This window comes from Melanerpes formicivorus, unplaced genomic scaffold (assembly GCF_026170545.1).
Source record: "Melanerpes formicivorus ecotype bairdi unplaced genomic scaffold, bMelFor1.0.p_v2 SCAF_12, whole genome shotgun sequence".
Classification (NCBI taxonomy): Eukaryota; Metazoa; Chordata; class Aves; order Piciformes; family Picidae; genus Melanerpes; species Melanerpes formicivorus.
This window is the reverse complement of record NW_027142364.1, coordinates 7,893,037-7,908,349: the sequence shown is the minus strand read 5'-3', so window position 1 is coordinate 7,908,349 and position 15,313 is coordinate 7,893,037. Positions and strand designations below refer to the sequence as shown.

At 43.2% G+C, this 15,313-nt stretch overlaps 1 protein-coding gene across 3 annotated transcripts in view; it reads left to right on the top strand.

Annotated features, from left to right (window-relative positions):
• Window positions 1–15,313, top strand: part of MCF2L2 (MCF.2 cell line derived transforming sequence-like 2) — a 146,934-nt gene that overhangs the window by 11,559 nt on the left and 120,062 nt on the right. For all 3 annotated transcript variants that reach the window (XM_068145109.1, XM_068145107.1, XM_068145106.1), the window contains exons 2-3: window positions 4,542–4,625; window positions 14,432–14,546. In XM_068145109.1, the coding sequence (XP_068001210.1) occupies window positions 4,542–4,625; window positions 14,432–14,546 (199 nt within the window). The remainder of the gene's footprint in view (window positions 1–4,541; window positions 4,626–14,431; window positions 14,547–15,313) is intronic.

Genomic DNA, 15,313 nt, shown 5'->3' with positions numbered 1-15,313 from the left:
AGTGATGTGAGAGAAAAGATGACACCCCTCGCCTACCTATCCTGCATTTTGCCTTTTGCTCTAAGAGTGTTTCGGTCTAAGAGGGTTTCCCTGCTGGAAGAGCTAGTCCTGGCCTTCCCATTTCCCACCCCACACTTTACTAGCACTTGAAGCTCCTGTGCAGAGAACTAACCCATCTGAGAAGCCATCCACTAAGAAAGATTGCTTCACTTTATTTACAATAATTTTTTCCTGGATTTGCTTTCAGTTGACTCAACATGGGCTAAAAAAACAGAGGTGATGGCGCTGTGCAGAAGAATAAGAGAAACTATGAGATTTCTTTTCTGCTTGGAGCTGGAGTTTTAGTTCTTTAAAGCAAACAAGCAGTAGCACAGGGAGCTTGTATCTTGATCTTGCCATTTCTTTGTCTGGGTTGAAATAGTAAACACATCTTTTCAAAAAGTAAACAAAGGGCACAAGTGGTGAGAAAGATATATAAAGAATTAACAAAAAGAAACTCAAAGCAAGAACTTCTTTTGTTGATGTAATAACTTTGAAGTTCTTTTTGTCCTTCAGGAAGGGAAATATTCTCCTTAAGGGTTTACATTGGGAATTCTGGTGGGACAGAATATTTTTCTAAACCTTTAGCCTGCTTAAACCTTATCAGTGAGGATGTGCAAATTTGTCTCCTTAGTGTGCTTAATTCTTGAAAGCTAATTTAGCTCTGCTAAACTAGCTAACTGCTGTTGCTCCTGGCAAGCAGAGGACTTGGGAGAACTTTTGAACTGTAGGTACTTTGCAGCTTTCAGACTCAGCACTTGTGTGTTGCCTTTTGATACTTTTGGAGAAGAGTAAGAACATGCAGCATTATATTATATTCCTGCCCTTGGTATGAAATCTCTTGCCTTACGCTTAACCCTATCTGACTCTTTTCCACCATATCAGCAGTCAGATTTTCCCACAAACCTACAATTCTGTTTTGAATGTCACTTTTGACTGACCTTGCACAGAGTAGAATGAGGCTGATGTACTTTGCAGTTTTACCAATTTTTTTATTTCACTGCCAGCTCTCTTCCTCTCCCTTGAATTCCATATTAGGCTGTCATTAAGAAGAGATGAACTTTGCTCTGGAAAGTTGTAACCCATTATTAAAAGATTAGGGACTTCAGATTGGGGATTGAGACACCCCCCCACTCTAGTCAGCAGAAAGCCAGGCTGTTGTATCATTTGGTCACCCCAGCGTCCTGTTATGGCTGGTTGCCTTTGGTTGTCTTGATGGAGCAACAGGCACTGCTGTGTCAATCTGCTCAGTGCAGTCCAGTCTTTCACTCCAGCATGTTATTTTTCCAATGCTATTGGAAACCATTAGTTGTTATTAGCATGTAAACTACTTTCCTTCTACTCAGAGAAGAGAGGAAGGAACAAGATCCTATTCATTGTAGCTTTTCATCAGCTGCTGTTAGCATAGGTCTGAAGGCAGGAGTCTGTGAGCTGTGCTCCTGGCCTGCTGCAGGAATATAGCTGTGGTGAGAGTGGTGAGACATAAAATAGGCAGGAGAAGGTGTGTGTGTGTGTGTGTGAGAAACCCAAACATGCTTCATGTTTGAGAGAGGAATTATGAAGCGTGACAGAATGGCTTTTCCCTTAAAGATATAGCACAGTTGCAGCCAGCCTCCCTAGAGATCTGGGAGGGAGGAGAAGTTGTGTTAGACAGATGGCTATAGTAATTGCATTTTTCTCCCCCTTGATGGAAAACCTTGGGAAGCAAAAGCGTAAGGCCTAATTCTTTTGCAGTGTAACTAGTCTCTACTAGGAACTGAATTCACAGCGATTTCAGAAGAAAACCCAGACTAGATGAACAGACTTGTTTAATTTTTCCCCCATCTAATATCACATCCTTATTTACATTTTAACAGTCCCAGCAATTTCAGTTAGCTCAAGTAATGAAGAGCTGCATGCTACGTGTAGATTCAACTTTGGTGACCTAGGTAGGGGTTTGGCAGTGTTTCACATGATACTGTTTGAGCAGTTAAGCTTTTTCATGTTTTAAATTTGAGAATGTATGTGTAATGGCCTCTTCAATGGAAAAACAAAATAAAAGGGGAAAATAAAAAATTAAAAATTAAGACTAGAAGAATAATGGCACAGAAGCGAGGAAATGCCTGAGGCAAGGTTGCCAAGATAACCATGTTCCATATGTTTTGATAAGATCTTTATCTGCACAGCTATTCAAACTTTATATCAGAGGACAGGACTGCTCTGAAATGATCAGGGGTTCTCCAGTCTCTTCTGAAGATATTAACAAGGTGCAGTGAAGCAAGATGTTTGTTGTTAAGCTCCTGAAGCTTGTCAGCTTCTTATACCTTTTCCACTGACTTTTTGGTTTGGGCAGGGTCATATCTAGATGTTAAGTCATGAATCTGTATGTAAGATGCTGTTGTGAAGCTGTTCTGGGATGCAGCTTTTATTGTTGTCAATCTGGTATATTGGAGCAGGTGGGGAGAAGATAAATTGTGTGTCCTACAAAGCCCGTATCTACCTTCTTCTGTGTTCTGATCTCTATTGAATGTTCAGGTTTTGATATAGAGAATAAGCCAGCAGTCTAAGTTGTCCCATTAAATCTTTTGAAACACATTGTTCTTTTCCCTATCTGCAGCCCTGCTGAGTTCAGGAGAGCCTGAGTCTCACTGGTCTTTTATGTACATATGTGTGTGTGTTGTACCTGACCCAGTCAGACTCAGATCTTGGATAACTCTTGGGCTCCATTCAGGTGATAAGAAAGGTACGGTTGCTGACTGGGGATCACATATGATATGAGCATAGTTCACACATTGATATGCAGTGCTCTCTGTCTATAACCATGTGGACAGGTGTTCTGCAAACACCCAGCCTGGTTCCTTGGAACAGTGTCTGCTCAGAGTGAAAATAAACTAGTCTGTGTCCAAATCTAAGCCTAAGCTCTGCTAACTATGTGGAACTGTGTATATAGATGACCAAAGCAGTAGATTCCAAGTACTGTGAGCATCACTGAAACCAAGATCTCTAGCTGTGATGTTGCTCTTAGCCATTTGCAATGTCAAGAATCAGAGAAGCTGATAACGGGCTGTATATAGAGAGTGGAAATGAAGGCTGCCAAGTAAAAAATATCACTCATTCTGGTTTGTCTTTTCCTCTTATTAGTCCAAAAGGAGGATTTGCCAAATCAGCCCCCTTGATTTTTTTTGTTTTTTTTAAATTTTATTTTATTATTGCCTTGTTTTGTGTATCAACCAAACTCTGTGCAACACCTTTCCATATTGTGTGTCACCATCTGCCTAGGAGAGGGAAAGGACACAGCTCCTTAGTTCATTTTTCTCAAGTCGTTAGTGAAGGGTTTGAAAATGAACAGAAAAGTTTCCAAGTGATATTGTGTCTTTTAAAACCTAGAATCTCTAGTTCTGGAAAGGATCAGAGCAGATATCTGAAAGCAAGACACAGATGGTATTTTGGGCAGCACACTAGGATGCAAGGGAAAGAAGCCAATTTCTAACCTCTCTGACCTCCCTCTCTATTTCTGGACAGCTTTTTTAAAATTGGCTGCACCAAGGCATTTTATTGCATTGACATCAGTGAAGATCTTAATGCTTAAATAGGGCAATTATCTGCCTGTGCTGAGATGTGAGGTCTATCCGAACCCACCTTCCTTCTTTCTACCTGCTGCCTGGGTAGTTAGAGGTGACCTGTGCTAAGCCAGGACTGATCCCTGTTCTGTAGCTGTACAGTGGCTAAAAGCTTCATTACAGTAGGTGCTATTATAACAGAACCTTCATCTTGCCAGTGATCTGGCAAATATTTCTCTATAAATGTTGATGATCTAGACTGGATTGAAGAGTGAAGTGAACAATTGGGTGCACCTGTTACAGAGAGATCAAATCAGCTCAATGTAAGGTTACAGTTGCTGGTCACTGAATAGATCACACACAAAAATTGTGGTGACCTTTCCCCAGCTGTTTGCCAAGTTATTTTTCACCTTTTCAGTGTTTACTTGAAAAGAACAGGCTTTGTTTTCAGGAGAAGAAAGCCTCACAGCCTCTTATTTCCTCCTTTTACTGTGTATTTGCTTGTAGCGGAAAAAGCATCAGCAAAGGAAACTGTTCTGGATTGGTTGCTTACACAAAGTCCTCAAGCAGAAACCAGGGAGTTCAGGGTGGAACATGGCACAGTATCTGAAATAGACTGAAAAACTGCTTTATGTGAGAGGCCAAATGAGGTGGCTTAATATGGAGCATGAAGTAGTAAGCAGCAGGCTGTCAGCTTGAGCAAACCTGGCAAATCTACTGGAGCTGGCTTGTGAAAAGCTCTCTCTGAAATCATGAGGGTGTAGATAAAGTAACTGGATTGAAGATGAGACTCTGTAAGTATCGTAAGCTTCTCTCTGACAGTCATACAAATCTGAGCCAATAGTCAAGCCAGGCTCTTTTCCTTTGAGTGTCATCTTTGTTTTGGTGGGTTCATAAAGGATGGAAAAAAATGTCATTAAGGTTTCATTAACTGACTGAAGATTTCTATTTTCACTTGCACAGATGAAATCATGCAGCAGGAGATACGACCACTGGTTGCAGTGGATATAATAGAGCAGCTCCACAGGCAATTTGCTATCTTATCAGGTAAGAAATTGCTGTAATCACACTCTGGGATTCTCTTGGAAAGTATTGGAATCTGTCATGCTGTCTGTCATCCTTTGGCTCTGTACAGCAGTCACAACAGTATTTTTATATTGCTGATGAAAAGTGCTTGTACAACAGACATTCACAATATGTGGAACTGATAAATCCCAACTTGCTCTGCTTGTTTTAATTAAGACAAGTTCGTTTTCCATGCTGTCCAGTGGAATGGTGGGGGAACAGCTTTAGAGGCTAGGAAATTAAATCTTTCCATACAGATCTTTGCACAATGTCCCAGCATCTTGTTTATGGGAAAAGATTTTGGTCTATCAGGGAGCTATTCATGACCTTCCTCCTCTTCCTCGTTTGCCTTTGTTTTAGAAATGATTCATTTCTGAAGTATAAGGTTTTAATCTTCTAAAGATTTGATTATTGCACATTCTTTTGTTTGCCTGAACTTCGCAATCACACAAAGTGACGCAGTTCCTGCCCCAAAAAAATAGCTGATATTGAAATATTTGCCAAATTATTTAATGCACTGGTTTCTGTAGATACTGTAGGAGAGAAATCCTTATCTGGATCCTGGAACGACCTCTGCTGTTGACTGTATGGCCTCTGGCAACTCCTTTTGTCTCTGTTTCTGCCTGTTCTGCAAAATAAGGGAATTAAGAATTTGCTTTCATAGTTTCATTCAGGGTTGGAAGGGACCACAAGGATCATCTAGTTCCAACCCCCCTGCCATGGGCAGGGACACCCTACACTAGATCAGGCTGCCCAGAGCCTCATCCAGCCTGCTCTTAAACACCCCCAGGGATGGGGCCTCGACCACCTCCCTGGACAACCCATTCCAGGGTTTCACCACTCTCATGGTGAAGAACCTCCTCCTCACATCTAGCCTGAATCTCCCCACCTCCAGCTTCATTCCATTCCCTCTAGTCCTATCACTACCTGAGATCCTGAGAAGTCCTTCCCCAGCCTTCCTGTAGGCCCCCTTCAGATACTGGAGGGCCACAATTAGGTCACCTCGGAGCCTTCTCTTCTGCAGACTGAACAGCCCCAACTCCTTCAGTCTGTCCTCATAGGAGAGGTGCTCCAGCCCTCTGATCATCCTTGTGGCCCTTCTCTGGACACGTTCCAGCACCTCCACATCCCTCTTGTAATAGGGGCTCCAGAACTGGACACAGTACTCCAGGTGGGGTCTCACCAGGGCTGAGTAGAGGGGGAGGATCATCTCCCTCGACCTGCTAGCCACACTTCTCCTGATGCAGCCCAGGATCTGATTGGCTTTGCGGGCTGCAAGTGCACATTGAGAGCTCATGTTGAGCTTTTTGTCCACCAGCACCCCCAAGTCTCTCTCCTCAGGGCTACTTTCCAGCCAGTCACTGCCCAGCCTGTATTTGTGCCTGGGATTGCCTTGACCCAGATGCAGGACCCTGCACTTGCTCTTATTGAATTTGCACAAAATACTGAGAGACTGTTAAAACAGGGTACAAAAGTACCCTGTTGGGATAGCCTGTCCCTCTTTGCATGGTGGAGAGGAGCAGAGGGTACGCAAACTAGGCTCTGCAAACGGTGAACTCTGTAGGCCCAGTCTTTGCTGCGTTTTCACATTTTTAAGCACACTCCAAACTGCTAAATTAAATCCCAATCTTAAATTACTCAGAATCCTTTATGGAGTGCTGTGTATTAAAACTTGATTTTGAAGGTTTCCAGGTAGCATCTTGTGAAAGTTTAATAAATTCAGTAATTGTTTTGCATTTAGTGGAGAGCATTGACAGCAGAGGTGAAAACGGCTGCCCTCTTATCTGCAGTAAAACATTTCAGTGTCACATCTTACTAGAGTTTTCAGCCCACCACTGTGCTCAATGCATGGTAACTAGGAAATGCTAGTGTAGTACCCAGCCTAAGACATGTTTTGTGGGGTAAGGCTGCAGTATTCTCTTCTGGCTGCCCAGGCATTCACCTGCACACCCTGTGCTTACTAGAGTTCTGCCATGCCAAACTGGAGAAGATGGTGAGTAACTTGCTAAGTGCTCCACATCTGATTGCCTGACAGTACACAGATGCCACAGCATCTGTGGTCAGGGAAACCTGGACAGTGCTTTCTTTCCCTTAGTGTGATAGCTGTTTAACAGGAAAAAATGACTGATATGTAGAAGTTCAATCTGTTAGTTTGGGGGCTGTAGTCAAATTTGAAAACAATTCTCACTTAAAGAATTGACAGTTGTGGAAAGTGGTGGAAGGCCAAAAAATCCCCCAAAAAACAACAACTCAACCACAAACAAAAACCATTTCCAGTTGCAGCTAGAACTTTATATGTGGCACAGAAATGTTGAAGGTAAATAAAAAAAAAGAAAAGCATTTCTTTATGGACTCCACATTTCAGCAATGCCTGTATTCTCATCTGCTCTTTTAGCAAATGCAGCTCTTCACATTTGGTTTCTGGGGTGGTTTCAGTCTGAAGTTTACAGCTGCATTTGGAACACTGGGTGCCTCATTCTGCAGTCCCCATGGCAGCCTGTGAAAAAATCGTGAACATAAAATCACCTACTCGGAGATCCCTGTAGCCCAGTATCATATCCTGACCACTGGTGGGTCAGAGGTAAAATGAAACAACAGAAATCTTCCTTACTGTCCCTTTATTGCCTCCTGCAATCTGAGGTTTAGGTATGAGTCAGGGATGACTCTACTTTTCAGAAACGTATTTTTCTAAATAAGGGTAACTGTCATCTTTTTCCTCTACCAAAAGCTTTGGTTTTTTTTTTTTTATCCAATGAAAACAGATCTGGGCACTCTCCTGTCTCATTTCACTTATTAAAGTAATTCACACATGAATGATCTCATTTGGTTTGAACTTTTTTCTTTTTTCTTTTACTTTTTTCCCCTCAGACAGCTCTGCAGGCTTTGCCTTAGAGCATGCTGCTTTTCATTAGGCAGAAGCAACCACAAATATTTTGGTGCTTCAGTGCTTGCCTACATGGAGACTGAAAATCTCCTGATACTTAGCCTATTTCCTGGTTTTTCATGCTGATACATTCCAGCTCAGTAGCCACTGTCTGAAAAACATCCATCTGCTCTTAGTGTCCATCACTGTGGGCAGTAAAAGACACTCCCCATTTGCTTGTAGAGCATTTTGGGCATTTAAATATGTTTTTTCTGAACAACTTCATAGAAATGGTATATGCTGGTTTGTACTGGTTGGGGTTATTGTTTTGATTTTGTAGGCTGCAGTCTCCAGAGAGCAGATAACCATCTATTCCATGCATGCACATGCAAAGCTCAGAGGAGCTTAGCAGTGAGTCTGGTCTGTCCTACTCCACAGTCTCTAGCTTTGTTGAGCTCTCTTGTTCAGTCCTGGGGATCCTAAATCCATTTGTCTGGTGATAATGAATGTGACTGGTTGACTGTTCCAGACTGGTTTGTTCTAAATTAATACTTGGCTAATATCAACTTTTTATTAACAGCTGGTGGCTGAGGCAGATTCACTTGCAGTAAAGCAGAGAAGAAAGTAAAGTGATTCAAGTCAAAGCCTCTTTGTTTTCTCTGGACTTGACTCATTAGAAACACTTTCCTCTAATATTGATGTGAACAAGCCTCTTAGAAGAGGATCTGACTGTATTGCAGGCTCAGCAGATGGTAGGAATTAAGAAACAAACCTAATGAGTTTGGTGTTTGATTGTGTCAGTGTCTAGTTCTAATGAATGTCTCAGATAGTAACAGCATTTTTTTGCCCTGGCCCTCTAACTACCAGACTAACTGAGACCATATTGTCCGTTATGAGAACAGGGAAACTCTCCAAAGCCTTCCCTTGTCCACTGTGGTCATGGAAAAGGCTGCAGTATAAAGTGACAATATCCTTAAATCACATAATTCTACTTCAGTCATCTCTTTTTCCATGTGCTGATCTAACCTTGCTTAGCTTATGAGATGTAGTGGGAGTGCTGGTTCTTGTGGTTAAACACTAGTTTTGAAACCACTACTGCCTCCTTCCTTTCCCTGAAAACTGAACTCCCAATTATAGGCTTACAGCTGTGACAACACAGGAGTGCACAGTTATGTTTATGTGTTTCCTGTGGCTGTTAGGGAACTAGATCACAAAGTTGGGTAGTACTGAAAACCTGCCTATTCTAACACATACCCTTTTTTACTGAAGATTGGAGACCCACTGGTGAAATATTGTTCCTGTCCTGCTGACAGACTAATAACCCTCTCAACCAATCTGCTCTTGAAACTACTACTACCCCTTCCCTTTTATCTGCAGCTTCACAACCTGTTCTTATCTGTAATTACTCTGCCAGAGCCCAATCTGCCATTAGCAGCAATAATAGATCCTGTTACTAAATCATTAATTTATTGGACAAACTGTCACAAAGTGTATTAGCAGAGATTCATTTTCTTTGTGTTCTGCTCTTGTTAAGTCAATGGACTTCAGTGGATGGGAGACAGTTCTGGAAATGGTAACTGACTCCAAAGCCAGTTTATTTAATTTCCAGGCCTAGAGGGTATTTGACCATCTGCTTCCTGTTTAAACTGAGCCTTTTGGAAAACCTGGCCTGACCTTGCCAAAAGGACAGTTTGGAGCTTGTGTAAAAATCCAGACCCAGGAAGCATGTTTAAACTTTCATGGGAAATTCAGTATTTACAACTCTTAATCAACATGGAAAACCAATACAACAAGGCATGGAGGAGGCAAAGGCTGGCCAAGTCAGTGAAACTTCAGTGACATTATCAGCAACTCTTTGGCAATCTGACTCAAGAGACAAATTGTACTCAGGTCTGCTGTGACTAAGGGAGCTCTCTGCTTGTGGGCAGCCTCAAGCAGTTAGCCTGCATGTCAGCAGAACCCGAAAGAAAACTTTCCAGTACTAACTGATGAGTTGGTGTCTGTGGTAGGCTGGGGAGGTGTACACTGTAAATGTGCAGACAAGCTTTTGGAATTTCTCCTGTCCACAGCCTGTTTATTGGGTGGGGAGATTTTGGTGATGGGTGTTGGTTGGTTGCTTGCTTTGTTTTTGATGGTTTGGGAGGGGCTTGAGGGAGAGGAGGTTTATTTTCCCCCCCTTTCTTTCACTCATTCTTGGAGTCATCGTCATCATTTGTAAAGTAAGTCTTGCTGGTGCTGTAAGAAGAGCAGCTGCCAGTGGAACAAGACTTCAATGTAGTCCCTGATTGCTCCCCCATGGATGTTTATGTTCCCTGGATAAGAGGCATAGGCGGGGCAGAACTGTGGAGTGGGAGATTTCCTAGGATCCCCATTGTGTCCAGGAACTTGACTTGCAGTTGTGGTTGCTTACTGCATTCACATCAGTCATCTCAACATGCTCTCAGAATTCAGACTTGCACCTCATTTGTCAATCACACCCTTTACACTGCAAAGCAAAATTAGATTTTCTTTGCTGCCATATCCCATTCTCCCCCATGCATACTCCTCCCCTAAAATACTTCAGCTATTTTGTTTCCACAGCTGAATTCAGTCCCTATCTTCACTGCAACAGCTAGCCAGGCTTCATTGGCAGCTGGAAAATCTAATAGGAGCAGCTATGAATGCTGCTTTTTGTCCTGGGCCTGGGGAAAGTGGCACATATGAGTGAGTGATGGTCCCATACCATGCTTTGTACTACCCTGATGGAGTTTGTGTGCCACCTTTTCTGCTTTTCTTTCCCTTCTACATTCACTCTATCCTGTTACTAGTTTCTTCCTGTCTCTTTGCCCTTAAGCTACAAGAGAAGAGGAAAGATGAGCAAAAAGCTGGGACAGAAAATAAAGTGCCCAGGAAAAGTAGGAAAGGGATTCTATTATTCTGAGTAGCGAACCAGGCAGCAGGTCAAACTGACTGTAATATTTTCCTCTAAAGTCTTGCCTTTTCCCAGGCAGTCAAGCCTTCTGCTCTTCTTGATGTCTACCTCATTTGTGTTCCAAGTTGAGTTTGACACAACTCTGTGTGACCCTTAACTGCTTGCTGATAATTTTCCTCTGATCATACATCAAGACCTTTGATCAGAACGCTAAGCAGTAGTGGGTGTGTTTCATTGAATGAATTTGATTTAGATGCAAGGCAAGTTGCTGTCTGCAGAGGAAGAGAGCAGAAACCAGATGGACTTCTTAAAGGAAATTGATGGAAGTGCATCAGTGTGGCAGCATGTGTTGGGTTTGTGGGTACTGTCTGTGAGAGCAGCTCATATCTGCAGCAGAAGGTGGCAGACAAAATCTGGTTGAGTTTCCTCTGCAGGCAGAACTGGGGCTAGCTGTGACAGAGCAGCCTAGGGTCTAACTGAAGAGCAGTGACGCACAGTAGACTGACAGTTGATGGTGTCTTTCCTCTCAGGGTCAGGAGTGAGCCTTATCTTGGTTTGGCCATGGGATAGCCCTGAACCTCCTCTCCTGCCCACTGATCTACCAACTATTGTGACTGCTGTTTGCAACATCCACTGCCACTAGTTACTCATTCCCTGGCATGACACCAGTGTTTGGAGCTGCCAGGAGGTGCTGGAGATGGCTGGGTTGCTTCAGAAGTACTGCAGAGTGGCATCTAAAGATGCCTAGACAAGCTGCAAGGCCTGTGCATTGTATGAAGCTGCAGGGCATGACCATGCTCCCGATCCCTACTTTTTCCATGTATCTTTGTTTCTCTTTCTGACTGCACTAAACTTAAGTTATTGCTCCCATGGGGCTCTTTATCTTAGCTTGTGCCTCATGTTTCTCTGGCTTTTCATTGAACTCCTTTGCTCCTGGTACTCCTTGGACCCTTTATCTTGCTGCACAGACACTGCTGAATAGAGCAGATGTGCCTCAGGTGGCCATAACATAATCCTCTCAGGTATGTGCTGTGTTCATGTGGCTTGCTCTGTTCAGCGGTTTTTTCCTGTATCCCTCTTCCTGCCCTCACTTTCTACCTAGAAAGTCCTTTAAAAAAAAAATAAAAAAATTAATGATTATTATTACTGAGGGCTTTTCTTTTCTAGCTGCTGGAAGTTATTCAGTCCATATTCTATTCTCTAGTCATCAATTAGACTCTTTCCATAAGTGATACCCAGGAGCTGTGGGGATTATGCACAGTCCCAGCAAGTGCCAAGGGTCGTGGAGAGTGCTTGGGGCCAGATTCATGCACTTAGTCCTTGTGGCTGTGGAACTGACCAAAGGCTGTCCCTGCTGGCAAGTGCCTAGAGAGCAAGGTTGATGGTACAGCGAAAAAAAGAGCTGCAGCTTGTCAATCCACAGTCTGCAGAAATTTGCATACTGCAGCAAATCTTGGTTTAGCGTTGGGGAAAAAAAAATGGCATTAATGTTTAGATGTATGGAACTTCTTTCTCATCCAGGGGAATTTTCCAGACACCTTTATATGGCTTAACACCCACTCTTTTCACCTTGCTAGATGTGTGGATAAATGGATAAGGATTGTTTTCCTTTGTAACTCTGTTGTGGATTAAGTCCAGCCAGCATCTAAGCACCAAGCAGCTGCTTGCTGACTCGCTGACTCCTTCCCCTCTGCAACCCCTCATTGGATCAGGAGAAATAACATAAAACTGGTGGGTTGAGATAAAAACAGTTCAATAATTGGAATAAAAGATTATATTAATAATATTAATAATGATGATGGTGATGAAGAAGAAAAGGGAGATAACAAAAAGAGAATTAAACCCCAAGGCAGACAAATGAGGCACAATACAATTGCTCAGCACCCACTGACTCATCAGACCTGAGCAGTGGTCTGCCCTTCCCAGTCAACTCAGCCCAGTTTTTGTACTGGGGTATTGTTATATGGGATGGCTAATTCAGGTCAGCTGTCCTGGCCATGCTCCCTCCCAGCTTCTTGTGCACCTGCTTGCTGGCAGAGCATGGAAAACTGAAAAATCCTTAACTTAGGATAAGCATTACTTAGAAACAACTGACATGGTAGTGTGTTGTCAGCGTTCTCACACTACATCCAAAACACAGCACTGTGTCAGCTGCTAGGGAGAAAATTAAGTCTATCCCAGCTGATGGCAGGACACACAACTACCATTCAAAGTTCAGATGTGGACAGGAGCAACTCATTCATAGCATATTTATGTTATGACATGTCACCCAGTACTTCAAACATCCCTACTCTCTCCTTGTCATAGTACTTACCAATTTCTGATCACAAAACTTCCTCAAACTTCCTCCTTGATCCATGGTATGCTAGGAACTGAGAGGTTCCTTGTTTACCTCCTTGTCTGAAACACAGCTATATTGAAGAAACTTTTGAGTGTTCTTCTGTTTGGATTGTAGCAGGAAGTGCTACCTTCAGCTTGGAGGGGAAGATGGAGCCCAGGAGCTGTTAAGGGTGTGTGCCCTAGTCAGAGGCAAGGAGCTCTTGCCTCTTGGTTGAATGCACAGTCTGAGGCTGCTCCAAAGTGCTCTTCTAGTTTTGTTGCCTGTGGTGAAGGGAAGAAGTCAGTGTTCAGCATGCTTACATACATTCCTTGGATAGCTTTTCATAGGAGAAGATTCTGTGACAAAAATACACAGTGTGTCATCAGCCTGCCTCATCTAGTTGTTTGCAAAGAGGCCAGAGAAGAAAAGTACATATGCAAATGTGGGTGCAAGAGAAGATAAAGACAAGACAGAGACCTGGTCAGCAGGAGTAGTAGAAGTGCCGTGAAAACTTGTAATTTAAACAAAAAAAAGTTGTTGGAGGTGGAGATCCAGCAGTATCACTATCTTATGTATCAGTGGCAAACATTGGTGCTTTAAACCCAAGCGTTCCAGGTAACCACCATCTCCCCCATGCAGGGTGTCTTCACATATCTGAAATACGTGACTGGGAAAGTGTGGTGCCCATAAACCATGCGAGTGTGTGGAAGACAGCATTTATGAAATTGCTTGGCATGCATTGAGCTCTGCGAGAGGAGACAGCAGTTTCCTTTTCCTGCCGTTACTGCTTGTGTCCAGTAGATGTCACTAAGAATCTGTAACAAACCATCCCAGCTGGGTGCCTGCTGGCTGGAACTCCTGGTCTCTGGAGTGCGGAGAACAGTCTGGGGAAATCCTGACTGACTTTGCATGACAGCATGTTCTTTGTCACTGCTGACAGCAGATAGTGCAGCTGGAGTGCTCTGAGATCATGCATCAGCATTTGGCCTTGTCCCCAGGGCAGTGTGGAGGTCAAAGTGGAGACAGCAGCTCTGCTCAGCATTTGAAATCCCGTTCTGCACAGCGTGAATGGTCACGTTCCTTCTCTGTATCTCAGCTGAAAGCCTTTTGAATCTCTGTAAGCCTCTTTTCTCCCTAGCAGGGTAGGTTCAGTGGGTGATTTAACACAGCAGACTCATTTTCAGATGAAATTTAAAACAACAATCAATTTTCAGAAAAGAACTTGGGGACTCAAGGTAGTGTCCTGAGAAAGCCACCACAGCACCAGATGTCAAGAAGAAAAAGGGTTTCCTTTTCCTTGTAACTTTATGCAAACATTGTGTTCCTCAGTGTCCCACCTCTCCATGGCTGCACAGCACAGGAGGGACTTCATCTGAGTCTGGGAGTGCTGGGCAGAGGCTGAATCAGGGCTGTCAAGAAATTAGTTGGACATGGGAAATAACCTGAGAAAGTGCTTAATCCCAATTCTCTAAAAGGCTCATGAACAATAAACAACAAAGGCTGGAATCTCAGCTGGAGTAAACCAAAGTAATGAAACTACAGTGAGTGGTAATGTGAAATGCGAAGCTGATCAATTGTGTACTGGTTCTGCATGCTTTCCACTGGGACATGTGCTGGTATTTCCCACTTGAGTCTGATCAAATCAGTCCAAAGGCATAAAGGCACCCTTTAATCTTTACACCCTTTCTTTGCAGGAGGAAGAGGGAAGGATGGGGCACCCATTATAACCTTTCCAGAATTTGCAGGATTCAGTGACATACCTGACGAAGATTTTCTGAATGTGGTCACATATCTAACCAGCATTCCCAGGTGAGGCTAAGTACAAATGTCTGTTGATTTTCTAGAGAGCTCTCTTTCCTCAGTGGCTTGCTGCTTTTAGTGGTGCTTCCAGAATGTATGAGCAACTCCGTATCCATCCAGATAGTATCAAACTTTTCGATGGACAGGAGGGTCTAGGAACCACTTACATCATTTGCATGGGAAAGAAAGCCTCACATGGGCAGGTTTTTTTGTGCAGGGCTTGAACTGGGTGTGAGGGGTTGTAGATCTGAAGATCAGCAGTAAAGACAGCAGATCAAAAGGGAGCTAAGAGGGGCCATTTGTGAAAACTCTCAGGAGTACTCAATGTAACAAGGGAAGGGCTGCACCTGCAAGGAGCCAAACTGACACAGCTTGTATTACTGCTTATTCTCTGAGTGCATCTCTCTGTGCAAGCTTTCTCTTTTCTGAAAGATCCTGCCCTGATGACAGGATTCTGGCAACCACCATGTTCTTTCTGGTGCTTCCTTTATTGGGAGATTGCTCCACAGCTGGGATCTTTTCCTTGCTATTTGTCTGTAGCTGGGCAAGGATAGGGAGACAAAAAGTCACTTGCACTGCTCTGAGGATAAGCATCAAGATGTGGCTGCTGAATTATTTTTTTGTTTATCCAAAAAAGAGAGCTTAATATTTTTTCAGTCCCCTGATCCTGCTTCTGTGCTACTTAGAAGCACAGCAGAGATTTATTATTTCCTGTGGCCTTGTGTATAAAGGTGCTTAGAGGATGATGAGGGCAAAACGTGCCTCCTTCAAGTTTG